This window comes from Zeus faber, assembly GCF_960531495.2.
Source record: "Zeus faber genome assembly, chromosome: 5".
Taxonomy (NCBI): Eukaryota; Metazoa; Chordata; class Actinopteri; order Zeiformes; family Zeidae; genus Zeus; species Zeus faber.
Window position 1 is genome coordinate 35944595 of NC_137192.1, and position 23373 is coordinate 35967967.

The window sequence follows — 23373 nt, forward strand, 5'->3', positions numbered from 1 at the left end:
CAGAACAATCTTCCAACTCTCGGCCAAAATAGTCTCGGTCCTGTGTGACATGTCTTCATGGCTGAATTGTGCGACAGAAGCTCAATTATTTGTACATTATAGTTTGAACAGCATCTGGAGGTTGTTGAGGTTCAGTAAAACATCTTTTTCCACTGACACTAGTTACAACATTGACAAACGTTTCTTGTTTTTCAGCCATGTCAACTAAATCGTAAAGTGTTTTCAAATCACGGTCTCTTGTTTCTGCTTTTACATAACACACACACTCTGTTTACTCTGTACTTCTTCACTGTACAAAGTACTGTCAGTATGGCCAGTAATGACACAAAGTGAGTGACACCTTTGCCTTGTGTGGGTGGAGTAGTTGTCTTGCTGTGTTCCACGTCTTTGCTACTGGATGCTTCATAGTTGTCACTGACATTATCTGTCTGTAGTCCAGTGATTTCAAATGTCGGTTGACTGTGATTGAGCAGTGGTTTTGCGGTTGTGTTTTCTGTTAATGCAGTTTTGTTTTCTGTTAATGCAGTTCTGTTTTCTGTTAATGCGGTTGTGTTTTCTGTTTATGCTGTTCTACTTTCATTTAATGTGGTTGTGTTTTCTGTTAATGCAGTTTTGTTTTCTGTTAATGCAGTTTTGTTTTCTGTTAATGCAGTTCTGCTTTCTGTTAAGGCGGTTGTGTTTTCTGTTTATTCTGTTCTACTTTTATTTAATGTGGTTGTGTTTTCTGTTAATGCAATTTTGTTTTCTGTTAATGCAGTACTGCTTTCTGTTAATGCGGTTGTGTTTTCTGTTAATGCAGTTGTGTTTTCTGTTTATGCTGTTCTACTTTCATTTAATGTGGTTGTGTTTTCTGTTAAAGCAGTTTTGTTTTCTGTTAATGCAGTTCTGTTTTCTGTTAATGTGGTTGTGTTTTATGTTAATGCGGTTGTGTTTTCTGTTAATGTGGTTGTGTTTTCTGTCAATGCAATTGTGTTATCTGTTAATGCTGTTGTTTTTATTGTTGATGTGGTTGTGTTTTCTGTCAACCCGGTTGTGTTTTCTTTAAATGCAGTTGTGTTATCTGTTAATGCTATTGTTTTTTTTGTTAATGCTGTTTTTTTTTCTGTTAATGCGGTTGTGTTTTCTGTAAATACGATTGTGCTTTCTGTTCATGCTCTTGTGTTTTCTGTTAATGTGGTTATGTTTTCTTTGAATGTGGTTGTGTTTTCTGTCAATGCAAATGTGTTTTCTGTAAATGCGGTTGTGTTTTCTGTCAATGTGGTTGTGTTTTCTGTTAATGCTGTTGTTGTTTTTTGTTGATGTGGTTGTGTTTTCTGTCAATGCGGTTATGTTTTCAGTTAATACGGTTATGTTTTATATTAATGCGGTTTTTGACCGCACTGATTTTTGTCAGTGCGGTTGTTTTCTGTTAAAGACGTTATAATTTCGATTCATGCGGGTTGTGTTTTCTGTCAATGCGACTGTGTTTTCTGTTCATGCTCTTGTGTTTTCTGTTAATGTGGTTATGTTTTCTTTTAATGTGGTTGTGTTTTCTGTCAATGCAAATGTGTTTTTTGTTGATGCGGTTGTGTTTTCTGTCAATGCGGTTATGTTTTCTGTTAATACAGTTGTGTTTTCTGTAAATGGGGTCGTGTTTTCTGTTCATGCGGTTGTGTTTTCTGTTTATACGGTTGTGTTTTCTGTCAATGCAGTTGTATTTTCTGTTAATGCTGTAGATTTTCTTTTGTTAATGCGGTTGTGTTTTCTGTTAATGCATCCACGCCCTTCTCCTTTCTCTACGCCTAAAACTATCACAGAGAGTAGTCACACGCCATATTTGCTGTTCCAATTTTGGTTGACTAAATGATCATGTTTTGTCAAATGTATTTTGTCGTCTGATGTTTCTATGTTTTTGTTTTTCCATGTACATGTTGTGATTTGTTTCTGTGTTTATTTGTTTCACCCATGGTGATTCTCCCTCACAGAGAAGTAATGATAATTAGTTGTTCATTTTATATTGGCCGTCCACAGGAGGGAGTGATTGGAAGCGCTTCTTGATGAAGACATAAAGAGGGGCATTGCAGGTTGAGAATTTGAACTCCACTTTGAACCCTTTCTAGGAAATCTTCCCGTGTGGAGAAGTGAAACTGTTGCTCCATCAGTGAACGGAGACTTTGTTGCTCCATCTATTTGCTGATTCCTCAGATTTGGAGACAGTGTAAGAAATGGCAATAAACCTCATGATTCTCAATAAATAGAAGCCTGCAACGCTCCCGGTCACACCGTCCCAGACCAGTCCACACACACACACTCGTTCCACCCCAATCAAAGTCAACTGGACGAGCTCACTTGTCATACACACACCACACCAGACAACACAACACAACACACCACAACACACCACAACACACCACACCACACCAAACAACACACCACAACACACCAAACAACACACCAAACAACACAACACACCACAACACACCAAACAACACACCAAACAACACACCAAACAACACACCAAACAACACACCACAACACACCACAACACACCACAACACACCACAACACACCACAACACACCAAACAACACACCACAACACACCAAACAACACACCAAACAACACAACACAACACACCACAACACACCAAACAACACACCAAACAACACACCAAACAACACACCACAACACACCAAACAACACACCACAACACACCACAACACACCACACAACACAACACAACACAACACACCACAACACACCACACCGCACCACACCACACCAAACAACACAACACAACACACCACAACACACCACACCGCAACACACCACAACACAACACACCACACCACACCACACCACACCACACCACACCACAACACACCACACCACACCACACCACACCACACCGCACCGCACCACACCACACCACACCACACCACAACACAACACACCACACCACACCACACCACACCACACCACAACACAACACACCACACCACACCACACCACAACACACCACACCAAACAACACACCACAACACACCACACCGAACAACACAACACAACACAACACACCACACCGAACAACACAGCACAACACACCACAACACACCACACCAAACAACACCAAACAACACAACACAACACAACACAACACACCACACTAAACAACACACCACACCACACCACAGCACACCACACCACACCACAACACACCAAACAACACACCACAACACACCACACCACACCACAACACACCACACAACACACCACAACACACCACACCACACCACACCACACCACAACACACCACAACACACCACAACACACCACACCACACCACAACACACCACACCACACCACACCACACCACACCACAACACACCACACCATACCAGACAACACCACACCACACAACACCATACCACACCACACCACAACACCATACCACACCACACCACAACACCACACCACACCACAACACAACACCACACAACACCACAACACAACACCACACAACACCACAACACCACACCACACCACAACACAACACAACACAACACACCACAACACACCACACACCACAACACAACACAACACATGCATTATGTGCAGCCAGCCACCTCTACTCCGCCACTTGCCCACACACAAATGTACTCGGTCCACCTACTTGGTGTAGGATGTTGTTAAAGTTACTGTTGAATGTAAGGAGATTGTCATCCAAGAAGATGGGGTTAAAGGACTGCTGTGGTATCAAGTTAGTCTGTCTGTCTGTCTGTCTGTCTGTCCATCCACATGAGGGGGAACAGCTGGAACACAAGAGAGAACACTGTAGACACCCACTGGCCAGGTGAGAACCTGCGTCAATCTGACGCAGGTTCAGGAAGTAAGACGAGCGGAGGCAGGTTCACCAGGTCAAACCTTTATTTTTTTAATTTTATTGATTTGGTTCCAACAGCACAGAAGCAGTTTTAGTAGCAAGCGAGCGTGGAGGTGAGGAGCACATCACGGGCATCTGAAACGATCAACATTCAACATTCATCTCATCTCCTGGTTTGTTCCATTCTGACGGGTTTCACCACGACGCGTGACGGAGCTGCTCCTATCTGGGGAAGAGGAGGAAGCCGTTGAACACCATCTCCTTCTTCTCCCTGTCCTGGGGAGGAGTGGGCAGGATGGACTCCAGCCAAACCTTCTCCCCCTGGGTCAGCTTCAGCACCACACCCCCAGACAGCACCTGGGGCAGGTACACAGTCGCAGCCTCTCAAATGACATACTGTGTACTGTATGTACTACATCTGTACTCCATCACCAGAGTAGGCCTTCCTTGAGAACAACCATGGTTTTATGGTCAAATAGCCAGGTGACATATGAACTATTACTGATGTCTTGCCCTTGCAGCGCATTGTGGGATACGCTTGTCAACATAGTGTCCAGTGTTTGTATGCTGTGATATTTTGACAGATGTATATATCATCCTGGTACATTTTGGATACCATTTGATGCACACTATGGTTTCAGACAAACTATAAATGCTCACATACTATCTTGGCACGCTACATACTACATACTACATACTACATACTACATACTACATACTACATACTCCTACTGACTGAACTTACTCAATGTGTTTTTTAAATGGATTGGTGCACAGAGTCAGCTCTATGAAGAACACAGGACGACTCATTGGTGCTTTGCTGAGGTAACATGAGTGAACTATCAACTTGCAGCAGGGAAGGAGAAGACGTCTGGCGTCAACATGACGTCGTCAACGTGACGTCGTCAACGTGAAGTCGTCAACATGGCGTCCACGCCACAACATGACGTCGTCAACATGGCGTCCACGCCACAACATGGCGTCGTCAACATGACGTCGTCAACATGGCGTCCACGCAACAACATGGCGTCGTCAACATGACGTCGTCAACATGGCGTCGTCAACATGACGTCGTCAACATGGCGTCGTCAACATGACGTCGTCAACATGGCGTCGTCAACATGACGTCGTCAACATGGCGTCGTCAACATGGCGTCGTCAACATGACGTCGTCAACATGGCGTCGTCAACATGACGTCGTCAACATGGCGTCGTCAACATGACGTCGTCAACATGGCGTCGTCAACATGACGTCGTCAACATGGCGTCCACGCCACAACATGACGTTGTCAACATGGCGTCGTCAACATGACATCGTCAACATGGCGTCGTCAACATGGCGTCGTCAACATGGCGTCGTCAACATGACGTCGTCAACATGGCGTCCACGCCACAACATGACGTTGTCAACATGGCGTCGTCAACATGACGTCGTCAACATGACGTTGTCAACATGGCGTCGTCAACATGACGTCGTCAACATGGCGTCGTCAACATGGCGTCGTCAACATGGCGTCGTCAACATGGCGTCGTCAACATGGCGTCGTCAACATGACGTCGTCAACATGGCGTCGTCAACATGACGTCGTCAACATGGCGTCCACGCCACAACATGACGTTGTCAACATGGCGTCGTCAACATGACGTCGTCAACATGGCGTCGTCAACATGGCGTCGTCAACATGACGTCGTCAACATGGCGTCGTCAACATGACGTCGTCAACATGGCGTCGTCAACATGACGTCGTCAACATGGCGTCGTCAACATGACGTCGTCAACATGACGTCGTCAACATGGCGTCGTCAACATGACGTCGTCAACATGGCGTCGTCAACATGGCGTCGTCAACATGGCGTCCACGCCACAACATGGCCGCCCTGCTTCACTGTGACCTCTGTGACACTGACCTGGACATTTCCACTGACGTTGTGGTCACAGAATCCCAGAGAGAATCCTGCTGCTGTGTCGGCTTTCAACGTCACGCACATGTTCACCTGGAGGCCAGAGCACAGGAATTACAAACACTGCACCACCTCTACTACTGCTACTGCTGCTGCTACTGCTACTACTACTGCTACTTCTACTACTGCTAGTACTACTACTACTACTACTACTACTACTACTTCTACTACTGCTACTGCTGCTACTACTACTACTACTGCTGCTACTTCTACTGCTACTACTACTACTACTACTGCTGCTGCTACTACTACTACTGCTACTGCTGCTGCTACTACTACTACTACTGCTACTGCTGCTGCTACTACTACTACTACTGCTGCTACTTCTACTACTACTACTACTACTGCTACTACTACTACTACTGCTACTTCTACTCCTACTGCTACTACTACTGCTGCTGCTACTACTACTACTACTGCTGCTACTTCTACTGCTACTACTACTACTACTACTACTGCTGCTTCTTCTACTACTACTACTACTACTACTACTACTACTACTACTATTGCTACTGCTGCAACTGCTACTACGACTACTGCTGCTACTTCTACTACTACTACTACTGCTACTCCTACTGCTGCTACTACTACTACTACTGCTGCTACTTCTACTGCTACTACTACTGCTACTACTACTACTACTACTGCTACTTCTACTCCTACTGCTACTACTACTGCTGCTACTTCTACTGCTACTACTACTACTACTACTGCTACTTCTATTCCTACTGCTACTACTACTGCTGCTACTTCTACTGCTAATACTACTACTGATACTGCTACTAATACTGCTACTGCTACTGCTACTACTACTGCTACTTCTACAACTGCTACTACTACTACTGCTGCTACTACAGCTACTGCTGCTGCTACTACTACTACTGCAACTACTTCTACTACCACTACTACTGCTCTTTCTACTCCTGCTACTGGTGCTACAACTATTACTACTACTGCTGCTTCTTCTACTACTACTAATACTACTGCTGCTCTTTCTTCTGCTACTACTACTGCTAGCACTGCTACTACTACTACTATTATAACTTCTACTACAACTACTACTTCTACTACTACTACTACTACTACTACTACTACCACTACTACTACAGTCATACGGTCATAGAGGTTATTTGTCACATACATATACTGTACAGTACATACAGTATGTTCATACATATATTCAGTGAAATGTCATGACACCCGGTCATCACGCACAATAAGCTGTATAAATACTAACGGTACTAGGACGCAGGCGGCCGCAGGGGACGGAGCCACAATTCTGATTCTGGTTCTATAATTATATAATAGAATTAATTGTCATTGTATTAAATATACATTTAAATCCTCCTAAATGAAACTTACCTTCACTTAGCTCCAGTTACTTACCTTACAGGGTAGAAGTCCTGGCATGTCACAAAGCATATATATGCTACTACTACCAATACTACTACTACTACGAGCAGGTAATAGTAGGGGCAACTGGGCACTGGCCTGAGGTACCAAAGTATTGCTTTTTAAAATACTGGAGTACTGGTTTTCAGTAGCAGTAGATCACTGCTTGTACGACTGTGTGTGTGAGCGTCCGTCGCTGCCGCACCTTGGACAGGTAGTGGAAGACAAAGTAGTAAACACCAGACACTCTGCAGGTGAAAGTCCCCGAATTCAGGTGGAAGTGTTCTGGCCTGTTGACGATGGCTTTTTGGAAGGTGATTTTCTGTTTATTGGAAGGACACACACACACACACGGTCAATGGGCCCAGCCACACTGTGGAGACTGCAGTGTGTTATGTGGGAGCCTTGTGACGTTGTGAGGACCGCACCGTGTTGGCCACTGGGTAGGTGTTGGCGTTCCTGACAACACAGAAGGCTGACACCAACGGTGGTCCTGTTTCAAGCAAAACGTACCCAAGTTAAATATACTCAGTCATTTTCAACATAGATCTGTCTGCAATCATGCAAATTTGCTAAAAAGCATACATCCAAAAGTATATTCTCAGGTGTGACCCTGACACTCTGTACTACATTGTTACGGTCACTTAGATTTTTTACGTCTTTGAACGTAAACTCAGTCATAAAATAAACCCTGCGGATGAAAAAGGACATTTGACAAGTTTGTTCTACAATATTAATACCATTAAGTTACCAATGAACACATTGCTTGTTAAATATGACGGTTTAGGAGCCTTGGACATTTGTATTGACAAATATTTGCTTGATGAAATCTCTGGTGGAATCTCATTTAACGTGCACACACCAAAAATGAAGCAGCACGTCAATATGTTTTTACGATTTCCGTGTGAATTAAATGTTTGCTTTCTGAACGACGCAGGGTCCAGGGCCACTGTGCTCAATGTCCAAAGCAGAAGAACAGCAGCAAAGTGAGCAAAGAAGCATCCAGAAGGTGGAGCAGCAAAAGGAGGCGGAGGCCACAAACACCCTGACAGCGCAGCTCTTCTTCTGCTTCATCTATACTCAATTTGACGTTGACAAACTTGACAGCACTGTCACCACCCAAAGATCGTTTCAGCCCCAGCTACTGAGTAAGAAGTGTGTTTCGCTCTTCAAGTCCTGACTCTGGGCAGGAGGAGTCAAAGGTCAGTAGTCGGGTGGGGTTACCTGCGGCGGACGCCCCACTGTCTGGACCTCTGGCACCTGGGTGTCCAGCTTCCCCCGGTGAACCAAAATCTCCGGAGAAACCCTTTGGACCTGGTGCTCCAGGTGCACCTTGGGATCCTAACTCCCCCTTCAGACTCTGGAAATTGCCGTCATGTGAGCCAGACAACGGGGCTAATTCGGGAGGAAACATTACGGGGCAGGAAAGGTGGGAAAGAGTTGTACTTGAGAATAGGTTACCATGGTCACACTAATTGTAACATGATGTTATGAGATAATATTTATTAAATCTCAGTGTGAAATTCAGTTTTTTGCAGCGTAGAACCCACTGAGTCAGAATAAAGACATGAAACTATAAAATACAAAGCATGAGACAAGTAGAACAGCCGACAGCACCGCACCGTAGGCACAGTGTTCCTAAATATGTTGCATCCATGTGTAATAATAATGTGTAATAAGTGTAATAATCAAATGATGAATTATCTTCTTGTGTTACAAGACATAACTGAGATGGAGCTGACCTTCTCCTCTCTCTCCTTTGGAACCAGGCCACCCATCTCTGCCCCGAGCGCCAGGCTGCCCTGGGTGGCCATCTCGTCCATTGCAGCTGCCCTGGGAGTGGACGGTCTGAAGGACCATGGCTGCGCCCACCAGAATCACCAGCCCCCAATAACTTCCCATGGTAATGAACACTGCAAATATATTACAAAATCATTAACATCTCAGAAGTTTCTGTGTTTCTATCGGGTGACAAGTAGTTTCTATATGTGGCTAGTAGTTTATGTGTTTCTGTGAGGTAGCCAGCAGTTCTGTGGGGGGGCAGTCGTTTATTTGGGGTGGCCAGAAGTTACTTTGTTTCTGTCGGGTGGCCAGTGGTTTCTGTGGGGGGCCAGTCGTTTATTTGGGGAGGCCAGAAGTTACTTTGATTCTGTAGTTCACCAGTAGTTTCTGTGAGGGGCCAGTAGTTTCTGTGGGGGGGCAGTAGTTTCTGTAGGTGACCAGTAGTTTCTGTGGGGGGCCAGTAGTTTCTGTGGGGGGGCAGTAGTTTCTGTAGGTGACCAGTAGTTTCTGTGGGGGGCCAGTAGTTTCTGTAGGTGACCAGTAGTTTCTGTGGGGGGCCAGTAGTTTCTGTAGGTGACCAGTAGTTTCTGTGGGGGGGCAGTAGTTTCTGGAGGTGACCAGTAGTTTCTGTGGGGGGGCAGTAGTTTCTGTGGGGGGCCAGTAGTTTCTGGAGGTGACCAGTAGTTTCTGTGGGGGGCCAGTAGTTTCTGTAGGTGACCAGTAGTTTCTGTGGGGGGCCAGTAGTTTCTGGAGGTGACCAGTAGTTTCTGTAGGTGACCAGTAGTTTCTGTGGGGGGCCAGTAGTTTCTGTAGGTGACCAGTAGTTTCTGTGGGGGGCAGTCGTTTCTGTGGGGGGGCAGTAGTTTCTGAAGGTGACCAGTAGTTTCTGTGGGGGGCCAGTCGTTTCTGTGGGGGGGCAGTAGTTTCTGTAGGTGACCAGTAGTTTCTGTGGGGGGCCAGTAGTTTCTGTAGGTGACCAGTAGTTTCTGTGAGGGGCCAGTAGTTTCTGTGGGGGGGCAGTAGTTTCTGTAGGTGACCAGTAGTTTCTGTGGGGGGCCAGTAGTTTCTGTAGGTGACCAGTAGTTTCTGTGGGGGGGCAGTAGTTTCTGGAGGTGACCAGTAGTTTCTGTGGGGGGCCAGTAGTTTGTGGAGGTGACCAGTAGTTTCTGTGGGGGGCAGTAGTTTCTGTGGGGGGCCAGTAGTTTCTGGAGGTGACCAGTAGTTTCTGTGGGGGGCCAGTAGTTTCTGTAGGTGACCAGTAGTTTCTGTGGGGGGCCAGTAGTTTCTGTAGGTGACCAGTAGTTTCTGTGGGGGGCCAGTAGTTTCTGTAGGTGACCAGTAGTTTCTGTGGGGGGGCAGTAGTTTCTGGAGGTGACCAGTAGTTTCTGTGGGGGGCCAGTAGTTTGTGGAGGTGACCAGTAGTTTCTGTGGGGGGCAGTAGTTTCTGTGGGGGGCCAGTAGTTTCTGGAGGTGACCAGTAGTTTCTGTGGGGGGCCAGTAGTTTCTGGAGGTGACCAGTAGTTTCTGTAGGTGACCAGTAGTTTATGTGGGGGGCCAGTAGTTTCTGTAGGTGACCAGTAGTTTCTGTGGGGGGCAGTCGTTTCTGTGGGGGGCCACTAGTTTCTGAAGGTGACCAGTAGTTTCTGTGGGGGGGCAGTAGTTTCTGAAGGTGACCAGTAGTTTCTGTGGGGGGCCAGTAGTTTCTGAAGGTGACCAGTAGTTTCTGTGGGGGGCCAGTAGTTTCTGTAGGTGACCAGTAGTTTCTGTGGGGGGCCAGTAGTTTCTGAAGGTGACCAGTAGTTTCTGTAGGTGACCAGTAGTTTCTGTGGGGGGGCAGTAGTTTGTGGAGGTGACCAGTAGTTTCTGTGGGGGGGCAGTAGTTTGTGGAGGTGACCAGTAGTTTCTGTAGGTGACCAGTAGTTTCTGTGGGGGGGCAGTAGTTTGTGGAGGTGACCAGTAGTTTCTATGGGGGGCCAGTAGTTTCTGTGTTTGTGTTTGGTGGCCAGTGGTGACATGTAACATGAGAATGAACAACACGGATGAAGCTGTGTTTGTGCAGAAGGTTTGTCTGATGCAGTGAAATCAAAAGGTGACTCTGTCCCTTAAAGTCATACAGGATACTATATTGTACAGGATACTATATTGTACAGGATACTTTATTGTACAGGATACTATATTGTACATGTGAAAGTACAATATATATTTCACAATTGTTTGCAATCAACAATCAGATCAAATTTGAACAAACACCAACAAACTTTGGCAGAACTACACCCTGATGTCATGACTCCCACCTTGTTTGTCTTGACTGTGATATTCATGAAATAGTCACGTTTAATTTACTGAGCCACGCTCTGTGAGATGATTACAAACTGATTATATTTGTTTGATGTTTATTCGTTACTTTCAGTCTTAGACGATACAAATGCATATTGGATTATGACATTAAATCAGGAAGATTGTGGGCAATAATGAAAAAGTAATAACAACAACAATGATGATAAATTATTACGACTACTACTACTACTAGTACTACTAATAATAATAATTATGAGAATAATAATAATATTAATGATAATAATAATAATAACAATTATTATTGTTATTATTATTATTATTATTATTATTATTATTATTATTATAAGTATTATCATAATAATTATTATTACTAGTGGTCGTAATATTGTGAGGAGGTCTCATGGAGACTCACCAGATCGATGCCTCTGAGCTGTGGGTTGGAGTTTAGTTTTCTATTTTGGTTTTAAGAATTGAAGAAGAACATCTGATTTCAGTGACAAACCCCCCCCCCCCCTCTGTCTCTCTCTCCCTCTGTCTCTCTCTCTGTCTCTCTCTCTCTGTCTCTCTCTCTGTCTCTCTCTCTGTCTCTCTCTCTCTGTCTTTCTCGCTGTCTCTCTCTCTGTCTCTCAAATGGACTCTACTAAGGAAGTGAAACTCATGATCTTGTGTGTTTGTGTGTCTTTGTATGTGTGTGTCTGCACATGTGGACTCTGCAGGGTTGGGGGATCTATGATCGATTATCTATTATCTATGATCTATTATCTATTATTTATTATCTATTATCTATGATCTATGATCTATTATCTATGATCTATTATCTATGATCGATTATCTATTATCTATGATCTATTATCTATGATATATTATCTATTATCTATGATCTATTATCTATGATCTATTATCTATTATTTATTATCTATTATCTATGATCTATTATCTATTATCTATGATCTATTATCTATGATCTATTATTTATTATCTATGATCTATTATCTATGATCTATTATCTATTATTTATTATCTATTATCTATGATCTATTATCTATTATCTATGATCTATTATCTATGATCTATTATTTATTATCTATGATCTATTATCTATGATCTATTATTTATTATCTATTATCTATGATCTATTTTCTATTATTTATTATCTATTATCTATAATCTATGATCTATTATCTATTATCTATGATCTATAATCTATGATCTATTATCTATTATCTATGATCTATTATCTATTATTTATTATCTATTATCTATGATCTATTATCTATGATCGATTATCTATGATCTATTATCTATTATCTATGATCTATTATCTATGATCTATGATCTATTATCTATGATATATTATCTATTATCTATGATCTATTATCTATGATCTATTATCTATGATCTATTATCTATTATTTATTATCTATTATCTATTATCTATGATCTATTATCTATTATTTATTATCTATTATCTATTATCTATGATCTATTATCTATTATTTATTATCTATTATCTAGGATCTATTATCTATTATTTATTATCTATTATCTATGATCTATTGTCTATTATTTATTATCTATTATCTATTATCTATGATCTATTATCTATTATTTATTATCTATTATCTATTATCTATTATTTATTATCTATGATCTATTATCTATGATCTATTATTTATTATTTAATATCTATGATCTATTATCTTTATATCAATGAAGATGTAAGGATGAGTAGATGTAAGGATGGGGGGTGGAGGCAGAGTAGATGGAGGTAAAATAGAGTAGAGTAATAAGAGGGAGGTATAGTTAGAGCAGGGGTTGAGTAGGCGAGAGGTAGAGTTGAGTAGAGGTAGAGTTGAGAAGAGGTAGAGTTGAGTAGAGGTAGAGTAGAGTAGAGGTAGAGTTGAGAAGAGGTAGAGTTGAGTAGAGGTAGAGTTGAGAAGAGGTAGAGTTGAGTAGAGGTAGAGTTGAGTAGAGGTAGAGTAGAGTAGAGGTAGAGTTGAGTAGAGGTAGAGTTGAGAAGAGGTAGAGTTGAGTAGAGGTAGAGTTGAGAAGAGGTAGAGTTGAGTAGAGGTAGAGTTGAGAAGAGGTAGAGTTGAGTAGAGGTAGAGTTGAGTAGAGGTAGAGTTGAGTAGAGGTAGAGTTGAGTAGAGGTAGAGTAGAGTAGAGGTAGAGTAGAGGTTGAGCAGAGTAGAGTGGAGTGGAGGTGGAGGAGACTCCCTTGTTCCTCTCTTCTTCCTGTTGTAGTAAATCTGGTCGTTTCCACTTCAGGAACAAGACGTTCAACATGCGATGAAGCTGCTGAGGCCGAGAACAACATGATGCACTGACACCACAAGGAGCAGGAAATGACTCTGCTGCCCTCGGGTGGAGATTCATACACTTACACAGACGACCACAGTCTGCTACTGGGGACACTGGGAACCTCCCGGTACAACCAGTCTGCTACTGGGGACACTGGGAACCTCCCGGTACAACCAGTCTGCTACTGGGGACACTGGGAACCTCCCGGTACAACCAGTCTGTTACTGGGGACACTGGGAGCCTCCCGGTACAACCAGTCTGCTACTGGGGACACTGGGAGCCTCCCGGTACAACCAGTCTGTTACTGGGGACACTGGGAACCTCCCGGTACAACCAGTCCGCTACTGGGGACACTGGGAACCTCCCGGTACAACCAGTCTGCTACTGGGGACACTGGGAGCCTCCCGGTACAACCAGTCTGTTACTGGTTACATTTTACCCACAATGCATTGTGAGTCTTCTTTTTTTTAGTTCATTGGAGCATCAAACCAAATGCAAGTGCATAGCACCACCCGGTGTATCATTTATATATGACAACTACAGCGCTTTACGGCCGAGCTGATGGAGTAAATCCAGACAGTCAATGCAATTAGAGATTTATCCATATGTCTATATCCAGACACAGGGGCCCTACTCAGGGGCCATAGGCCCAAAGTATAGGACCTTCCTCTACTCCACCATCTTCCTTCCTCCATCCTCCCAGATCCCATCTTCTATCCTCCAAGCTCCATCTTTCATCCTCCATCTTCCAACCTCCATCTTCCTTCCGTCCTCCATTCCCCATCTTCCCAGATCCCATCTTCCACCCTCCGTCCTCCATCTCCCATGCTCCATCTCCTTTGCTACATCTCCCATGCACCTACTCAATCTTCCACCATCCATGCTCCATCTTCCATCCTCAATCTCCTATCTTCCCAGATCACATTTTCTATCCTCAATCCTCCGTCTTTCATTTTCCTCCATCCTCCATCCTCCACCCAGATCCCCTGCTGCTGTTTAAACAGGGTTTTTGGAGATCCACCCGGTCTTTGTTATGACAAGCTGCAGCTCTTCCTCTCCACATTCCAAGCGACGTGTTCCGTCAGGTTCCTCCTCAGGTTACTCCTCCGTTTCCTTCTCGAGTTCCTTCTCAAGTTCCTCCACCGGTTCCTCCTCAGGTTTATCCACCGGTACCTCCTCAGGTTGCTTTTCAAGTTCCTTCTCAAGTTCCTCCACCGGTTCCTCCTCAGGTTCCCCCTCAGCTTACTCCTCCGGTTCCTCCTCAGGTTCCTCCTCCTCAAGTTCCTTCTCAAGTTGCTCCTCAGGTTCCTCCACCTCAGGAACCTCCTCCTCAGGTTCTTGCTCAGGTTCCTCCACAGGTTTTTAATCCAGTTCCTCCTCCTCAGGTTCCGCCAAAGTCCCTCCAGCAGTTCCTTCTCAGGTTCCTTCTCAAGTTCCTCCTCCGGTCCTCCTCATGTCCTTACTCCGGTTCCTATGCCGGTTCCTCCTCATGTTCCTCCTCCTCAGGTTCTTACTCTGGTTACTCCTACGGTTTCTCCTCAGGTTCCTCCTCAGGTTCCTTCCCAGGTTCCTCCTCAGGTTCCTTCTAAGGATCTTACTCCGGAGTTCCTCCTCAGTTTCCTCCTCCAGTTTCTCTTCTGGTTCCTCCTCCTCCTCAGGTTCCTCCACCAGTTCCTCCTTCGGTTCTTCCTCAGGTTCTTACCCTGGTTCCTACTCTGGTTCCCCCTCATGTTCCTCCTCCTCAGGTTCCCCCTTGGGTTCCTCCTCCTGAAATTCCTACTCAGGTTCCTCCACCAGTTCCTCCTCCCGTTCCTCCTCAGGTTCTTACTCCTCAGGTTCCTTCTCAAGTTCCTCCTCCAATTCCTCCTCAGGTTCCTTCTCAAGTTCCTCCTCAGGTTCCTCCTCAGGTTCCTCCTAAGGATCTTACTTGTGTTCCTCCTTGGGTTCCTCCTCCAGTTCTTCTTCTGGTTCTTCCTCCTCCTTAGGCTCCTCTACCAGTTCCTCTTCTGGTTCCTCTCCAGGTTTTTACTCCGGTTCCTCCTCCTCATGTTCCGCCACCAGTCCCTCCTGCAGTTCCTCCTCGGGTTCCTCCTCAGGTTCCTTCTCAAGTTCCTCCACTGGTTCCTCCTCAGGTTCCTCCTCCTCGGGTACCTCCTCAGGTTCTTCCTTAGGTTTTTAATCCAGTTCCTTCTCGTCAGGTTCCGCCACAGTCCCTCCTGCAGTTCCTTCTCAGGTTCCTTCTCAAGTTCCTCCAGCAGTTCCTCCTCAAGTTCCTCTTAAGGATCTTACTCAGGTTCCTCTCCTGGTTCCTCCTCCTCCTTATCAAGTTCCTCCTTCAGTTCCTCCTCAAGTTCTTACCCTGATTCTTACTCTGGTTCCTTCTCATGTTCCTCCTCCTCAGGTTCCCCCTTGGGTTACTCCTCCGGTTCCTCCTCAGGTTCCTCCTCCTGCAGTTCCGACTCAGGTTTCTCCACCAGTTCCTTCTCCGGTTCCTCTTCAGGTTCTTACTCCTCAGGTTCCTTCTCAAGTTCCTCCACCAGTTCCTCCTCAGGTTCTTACTTCTCAGGTTCCTTCTCAAGTTCATCCTCAGGTTCCTCCACAGGTTTCTCCTCAGGTTTTTAATCCAGGTCCTCCCCCTCAGGTTCCGCCACCAGTCCCTCCTGCAGTTCCTCCTCAGGTTCCTTCTCATTTCCTCCACCGGATGCTTCTCAGGTTCTTCCTCAGGTGCCCCCCGGTTCCTCTTCTGGTTCCCTTCTCCTCAGGTTCCTCCACCAGTTTCTCTTCCAGTTCCTCCTCAGGTTTTTACTCCGGTTCTTCCTTAGGTTCCTCCTCAGTTTCCTCCACTGGTTCCTCCTCAGGTCCCTCCACCAGTTCCTCCTCAGGTTCTTACTCCAGTTCCTCTTCTGGTTCCTCCTCCTCCTCAAGTACCTCACCAGTTCCTCCTCCGGTCCTCCTCAGGTTCTTACCCCGGTTACTCCTACGGTTTCTCCTTAGGTTCCTTCTCTGGATCCTTCTCATGTTCCTTCTCAAGTTCCTCCAACGGTACCTCCTCAGGTTCCTCATCACGTTCCTTCTCAAGTTCCTTCTCAAGTTCTTCCACTGGTTCCTCCTCAGGTTCCCCCTCAGGTTCCTCCTGAGGTTCCTCCACCGGTTCCTCCTCAGGTTCCTCCACCAGTTCCCCCTCAGGTTCTTACTCCGGTTCCTCTTCTGGTTCTTACTCCGGTTCCTCTTCTGGTTCCTCCTCCTCCTTCTCTAGTTCCTCCACCAGTTCCTCCACTGGTTCCTCCTCAGTTTTCCATTGTTTATCTTTTCACTGCAGCTGCTGCTTCCATGCTTTGAAATCGGACTCATGTCATCTCTCATGTCCTCCTCCACCCAGATCCCCAACTGCTGTTTGAACAGGGTTTATGGAGCTCCACTCGGGCTTCATCCGCGCTGCAGGTCGTCTTCTCCACATTACAAGCATCACGTTCTTCCTCTGGTTTCTCCTCCAATTCCTCCATCCCCATTTCCTCTTCTCTCACTCAATCAAAGTCACTTATTCCAATAGAAAGTTCTGTGTGACTGTGATTCACAGTTGATTTGATGCAAAACGTCTTATAAGTCTGAAGAAATTCAGCTCAGCTGCAGAAATTCAGGGTCTCGGTGAGGATCCTCAAGAGGATCCCCTGGAACTACCCTCCCCTCCCTGCAGGACTTATACACCAGGAGGTGTAGTAGCAGAGCTACAGCATCATGAAGGATCCTCACCACCCCAACAACGGACTGTTCCAGCTGCTGTGGTGGAGCAAGAGCCTCCACAGCCACACAGCGAGAACAGAGACTGAGACGTAATTTCTACATCAAGACATAAGAACTGTCAACGCTGACCTCAGCAGGGGTCCAAACTAAAAGTACTGAGTCACTCACATAGTACAGACTGCCTTACTGTACTGTATGTAGCACACTGTACTGCATACTGTGTCACTGTTCTGGGTAACTGCATACCGTACTGCATACTGTGTCACTGTTCTGGGTAACAGCATACTGCACTGCATACTGTATCACTGTACTGGGTAACAGCATACTGTACTGCATACTGTATCACTGTACTGAGTAACAGCATACTGTACTGCATACTGTGTCACTGTACTGGGTAACTGCATACTGTAACAGCATACTGTACTGCATACTGTATCACTGTACTGAGTAACAGCATACTGTACTGCATACTGTGTCACTGTACTGGGTAACTGCATACTTCGCTGCATTGCTGTTCTGTTGGGTGTTACTGTATTGCTGTGTGGTACTGTTGTATACTGTACTGTATATCTCCATCCTCACTTTATTCACATGCACTTTACTGCCCATATCTGTATATACAAATAGCCTATCCCATATACATAATATTACTTCTATTTTGTACCCCACTCTGTATGATCTTTTTCAGTCTTATTTTATTTGTATTTTATTTGATTGATATTATTCTGTTCACTAACTGCATCAGGTTTTAGGAATCAATTGGTTTCAGTTAGTTGCTAGGTAGGAACTAGGTTAGTTATTATGTTTGCTTTAGTAAATATTGTTCATAATCGCCGGTTGCAAAGACATTTCACTGCATATATGTATGAAAGTATGTACATGTATGAAAGCATGTACATGTATGAAAGTATGTATATGTATGAAAGTATGTATATGTATGTGAAAAATTAACCTCTTGAATCTTGAAAAGTCGATCTGTAGAGAAATGTCTGCTGAATGACCTCAGAAAGAACAGGTATGTACAATCCAAGTACACAGTAAACTCGGAATCAGCCCAACGGGCTACGTAGCAGCTAGTCTGCAGTTAGTACCAGTTACAGTATATGTAATGTGTGTGTATGTAATGTGTATTCATGCAAAGTGTGTGTGTGTGTGTGTGTATATAATGTGTATTTATGCAAAGTGTGTGTATGTAATGTGTGTGTATATAATGTGTATGTATGAAAAGGGTATACATACACATTTCATACAAACTGTGGAAGAAATTCTTCCGCAATGATGGGTGAGGTTCATCTGCTACAAGAAAACAAAACTAAGAATATTCAAGATGATTTATTCTGCAGAATAAAGAGAAAGACTCAGTCCTGCTCCAAAGCAGCGCTCGCACCAGTCAGAAAAACAGGGTGTGGTTTGTGTCAGAGGGCTCCAACAAGTCTGCAGCCCCCCAACCGTCTCCCTGGGTGCTCCCCCCCAGACAATGAAATGAACAGGTACTTGCAAACTTGACCTGGCAGACGCAGGTTGCATGACAATGCACCTCCAGGCTCCTCTGTTGAATTTCTTCATCTCCACAGAAGGTGAACAGAGCCAAGTGTGTCTGTTCCTTCATGTTAGAGTGGACATTGTAGGAGCAAAACATTCCTCTTTACATGAACCCTGGGGCTTCCTGGGGAGACAGAGACAGATGTTTTCTGGAGGTACAGGCCTTTGTCCTCATTCAAAATAGTTGATCCTAATCATTTTTCTCTCACAATACACATTATATACAAACACATTACAAAAACGTATGTGATGTGTGTGTATATAATGTGTGTTTATGTAATGTGTGTGTATGTAATGTGTGTATGTAATGTGTGTGTATGTAATGTGTGTATGTAATATGTGTGTATGTAATGTGTGTGTATGTAATGTGTGTATGTAATATGTGTGTATGTAATGTGTGTGTATGTAATGTGTGTGTATGTATGTCAAGTAGGTGTCCAGTATGTAGTGTGTGTACAGTATGTAATGTAATGTAATGAAATGTAAAGTCATGTGATGTCATGTCATTTAATCCGGCTACATTGAAAAGTAGATTAAAAACTCAGGTTTCAAAGTGCTTTGCCAGACACTGAGAGGTTGAAACTTCAGTGTCGTTGTGTTGGTGAAGAGGCTTCCCCCACACATGCTCACACAGGTTTTGGGACCGTGATGTTATTGTCGCTGCTCTCTGGCCGTAGCAGCTCTGTGATTGGTTGGACCTCAGCCAATCAGACGTCTGCGGTCGCCACCCTGAGTGAAGCCCAAGAGACCCAGAGGGTTTCACTGGAACACAAACTGGAACCAGACGTGGAAGTGGAATCAGGCAGCCAAGCGACCAGGCAACCAGGCGACAAGAAACCAGGCAACAAGAAACCAGGCGACAAGAAACCAGGCAGTGGAAGTGGAAGCAGCATCACTCAGCTGCTGGTGAGTAAACTGCTCCAACTCTTCTGTGAATGTTTGTGTTTAAATTCTACACAAGCCTTGAATTCCTGAGATACACACAGCGTAGTATTACCTCTTACAACGTCACTGTGCAGGGTGTAGTGTGTAGTGCTGTTGTGTGTAGTGTGTAGTGTGTAGTGCTTTTGTGTGTAGTGTGTAGTGTGCAGTGTGTAGTGATGTTGTGTGTAGTGTGTAGTGTGTAGTGTGTAGTGTGTAGTGATGTTGTGTGTATTGTGTAGTGTGTAGTGTGCAGTGTGTAGTGTGCAGTGTGCAGTGTGTAGTGTGCAGTGTGTAGTGATGTTGTGTGTAGTGTGTAGTGATGTTGTGTGTATTGTGTAGTGTGCAGTGTGTAGTGTGCAGTGTGCAGTGTGTAGTGTGTAGTGTGCAGTGCGTAGTGTGTAGTGTGTAGTGTGCAGTGTGCAGTGTGTAGTGTGCAGTGTGTAGTGTGTAGTGTGTAGTGTGCAGTGTGTAGTGATGCTGTGTGTAGTGTGTAGTGTGTAGTGTGTAGTGATGTTGTGTGTATTGTGTAGTGTGCAGTGTGTAGTGTGTAGTGTGTAGTGTGCAGTGTGCAGTGTGTAGTCTGTAGTGTGTAGTGCTGTTGTGTGTAGTGTGTTGTGTGTAGTGTGTAGTGTGCAGTGTGTAGTGTGTAGTGTGCAGTGTGCAGTGTGCAGTGTGTTGTGTGCAGTGTGTAGTGTGTAGTGTGTAGTGCTGTTGTGTGCAGTGTGTAGTGTGTAGTTTGTAGTGTGTAGTGTGTAGTGTGTAGTGTGTATCGTGCAGTGTGTAGTGCTTTTGTGTGTAGTGTGCAGTGTGTAGTGTGTAGTTTGTAGTGTGCAGTGTGTAGTGTGTAGTGATGTTGTGTGTAGTGTGTAGTGATGTTGTGTGTAGTTTGTAGTGTGTAGTGATGTTGTGTGTAGTGAGGTAGTGTGTAGTGTGTAGTGATGTTGTGTGTAGTGAGGTAGTGTGTAGTGAGGTAGTGTGTAGTGTGTAGTGATGTTGTGTGTAGTGTGTAGTGATGTTGTGTGTAGTGAGGTAGTGTGTAGTGAGGTAGTGTGTAGTGTGTAGTGATGTTGTGTGTAGTGAGGTAGTGTGTAGTGTGTAGTGTGTAGTGTGTAGTGATGTTGTGTGTTGTGTGTAGTGTGTAGTGTGTAGTGATGTTGTGTGTTATGTGTAGTGTGTAGTGTGAAGTAATAGAACAGAAATAGTTGAGAGATGTTGCTTTAAGATGAGATCATAGACAGATTCACTTATAGACTAAAAAAAAAAATTATGTAGCATAACAATGCAGTAATAACAAGTGATAACAAATCATAACAAGTGATAACAAGTGATAACAAGTCATAACAAGTCATGACAAGTCATAACAAGTAATAACAAGCAATAACAAGTCGTAAAAAGTCATAACAAGTCGCAACAAGTGGCAAAAAGTCGCAACAACCCGTAACAAGTCGTAACAAGTCATAACAAGTCGTAACAAGTCGTAACAAGTTGTAACAAGTCGTAACAAGTCGTAACAAGCCAGGAACCACTTCCTCCTAAGTACAAGTTGCTTCCTGTTTGTGAAACACTCTGACAACATGTTTTAGTGTCAATAAAAAGAAGCAACGCTCTGTGAAACATCACACAGCATAATGCAAGAAATTATGTAGCATAACAATGCAGTAATAACAAGTGATAACAAATCATAACAAGTGATAACAAGTGATAACAAGTCATAACAAGTGATAACAAGTCATAACAAGCAATAAAAAGTCGTAAAAAGTCATAACAAGTCGTAACAAGTCGTAAAAAGTCATAACAAGTCATAACAAGTCGCAACAAGTGGCAACAAGTCGCAACAACCCGTAACAAGTCGTAACAAGTCATAACAAGTCATAACAAGTCATAACAAGTAATAACAAGTCGCAACAAGTCGTAACAAGCAATAACAAGCAATAACAAGCAATAACAAGTCATAACAAGTCATAACAACTAAATACAAGTCATAACAAGTAATAACAAGTAATAAAAAGTCATAACAAGTCGTAACAAGTAATAACAAGTAAATACAAGTCATAACAAGTCGTAACAAGTCATAACAAGTAATAACAAGTAAATACAAGTCATAACAAGTCATAACAAGTCATGACAAGTCATAACAAGTCATAACAAGTCGTAACAAGTAATAACAAGTAAATACAAGTCATAACAAGTCGTAACAAGTCATAACAAGTAATAACAAGTAAATACAAGTCATAACAAGTCATGACAAGTCATAAATAGTCGTAACAAGTCGTAACAAGTCGCAACAAGTGGCAAAAAGTCGCAACAACCCGTAACAAGTCGTAACAAGTCATAACAAGTCGTAACAAGTCGTAACAAGTTGTAACAAGTCGTAACAAGTCGTAACAAGCCAGGAACCACTTCCTCCTAAGTACAAGTTGCTTCCTGTTTGTGAAACACTCTGACAACATGTTTAAGTGTCAATAAAAAGAAGCAACGCTCTGTGAAACATCACACAGCATAATGCAAGAAATTATGTAGCATAACAATGCAGTAATAACAAGTGATAACAAATCATAACAAGTGATAACAAGTGATAACAAGTCATAACAAGTGATAACAAGTCATAACAAGTCATAACAAGCAATAAAAAGTCGTAAAAAGTCATAACAAGTCATAACAAGTCGTAACAAGTCGTAAAAAGTCATAACAAGTCATAACAAGTCGCAACAAGTGGCAACAAGTCGCAACAACCCGTAACAAGTCGTAACAAGTCATAACAAGTCATAACAAGTCATAACAAGTAATAACAAGTCGCAACAAGTCGTAACAAGCAATAACAAGCAATAACAAGCAATAACAAGTCATAACAAGTCATAACAACTAAATACAAGTCATAACAAGTCATAACAAGTAATAACAAGTCATAACAAGTCGTAACAAGTAATAACAAGTAAATACAAGTCATAACAAGTCGTAAAAAGTCATAACAAGTAATAACAAGTAAATACAAGTCATAACAAGTCATAACAAGTCATGACAAGTCATAACAAGTCATAACAAGTCATAACAAGTCGTAACAAGTAATAACAAGTAAATACAAGTCATAACAAGTCGTAACAAGTCATAACAAGTAATAACAAGTAAATACAAGTCATAACAAGTCATAACAAGTCATGACAAGTCATAACAAGTCGTAACAAGTCGTAACAAGTCATAACAAGTCATAACAAGTCATAACAAGTCGTAACAAATTGTAACAAGTCATAACAGGTCGTAACAAGTCATAACAAGTAAATACAAGTCATAACAAGTCATAACAAGTCATAACAAGTCATAACAAGTCATAACAAGTCATAACAAGTCATAACAAGCAATAAAAAGTCGTAAAAAGTCATAACAAGTCGTAACAAGTCGTAAAAAGTCATAACAAGTCATAACAAGTCGCAACAAGTGGCAACAAGTCGCAACAACCCGTAACAAGTCGTAACAAGTCATAACAAGTCATAACAAGTCATAACAAGTAATAACAAGTCGCAACAAGTCGTAACAAGCAATAACAAGCAATAACAAGCAATAACAAGTCATAAC

The 23373-nt window shown here is 43.4% G+C and overlaps 1 protein-coding gene across 1 annotated transcript; it reads right to left on the reverse strand.

The window, feature by feature from the left end:
* Positions 1 to 3897: 3897 nt before the first annotated feature.
* On the reverse strand, positions 3898 to 11782 carry LOC307230502 (complement C1q subcomponent subunit C-like). Its single transcript, XM_080000931.1, has 7 exons — positions 11708 to 11782; positions 8958 to 9128; positions 8440 to 8610; positions 7644 to 7708; positions 7421 to 7537; positions 5770 to 5856; positions 3898 to 4218 (listed from the first exon to the last, which is right to left on the reverse strand). Exons 2-7 carry the CDS (start codon positions 9115 to 9117, stop codon positions 4084 to 4086), a joined length of 735 nt encoding a protein of 244 aa, XP_079857057.1. The 5' UTR covers positions 9118 to 9128; positions 11708 to 11782; the 3' UTR covers positions 3898 to 4083.
* Positions 11783 to 23373: the final 11591 nt, after the last annotated feature.

Bases quoted from the DNA above. Each gene is read 5' to 3' on its own strand.
- LOC307230502 (XM_080000931.1), bottom strand. From the start codon at position 9,117: ATGGGAAGTTATTGGGGGCTGGTGATTCTGGTGGGCGCAGCCATGGTC. The intron at 7,709-8,439 runs GTAACCCCACCC...TGCTTGAAACAG, and splicing joins CAGTGGGGCGTCCGCCGCAG to GACCACCGTTGGTGTCAGCC. The intron at 4,219-5,769 runs GTCAGTGTCACA...TACCTGCCCCAG, and splicing joins ACGTCAGTGGAAATGTCCAG to GTGCTGTCTGGGGGTGTGGT.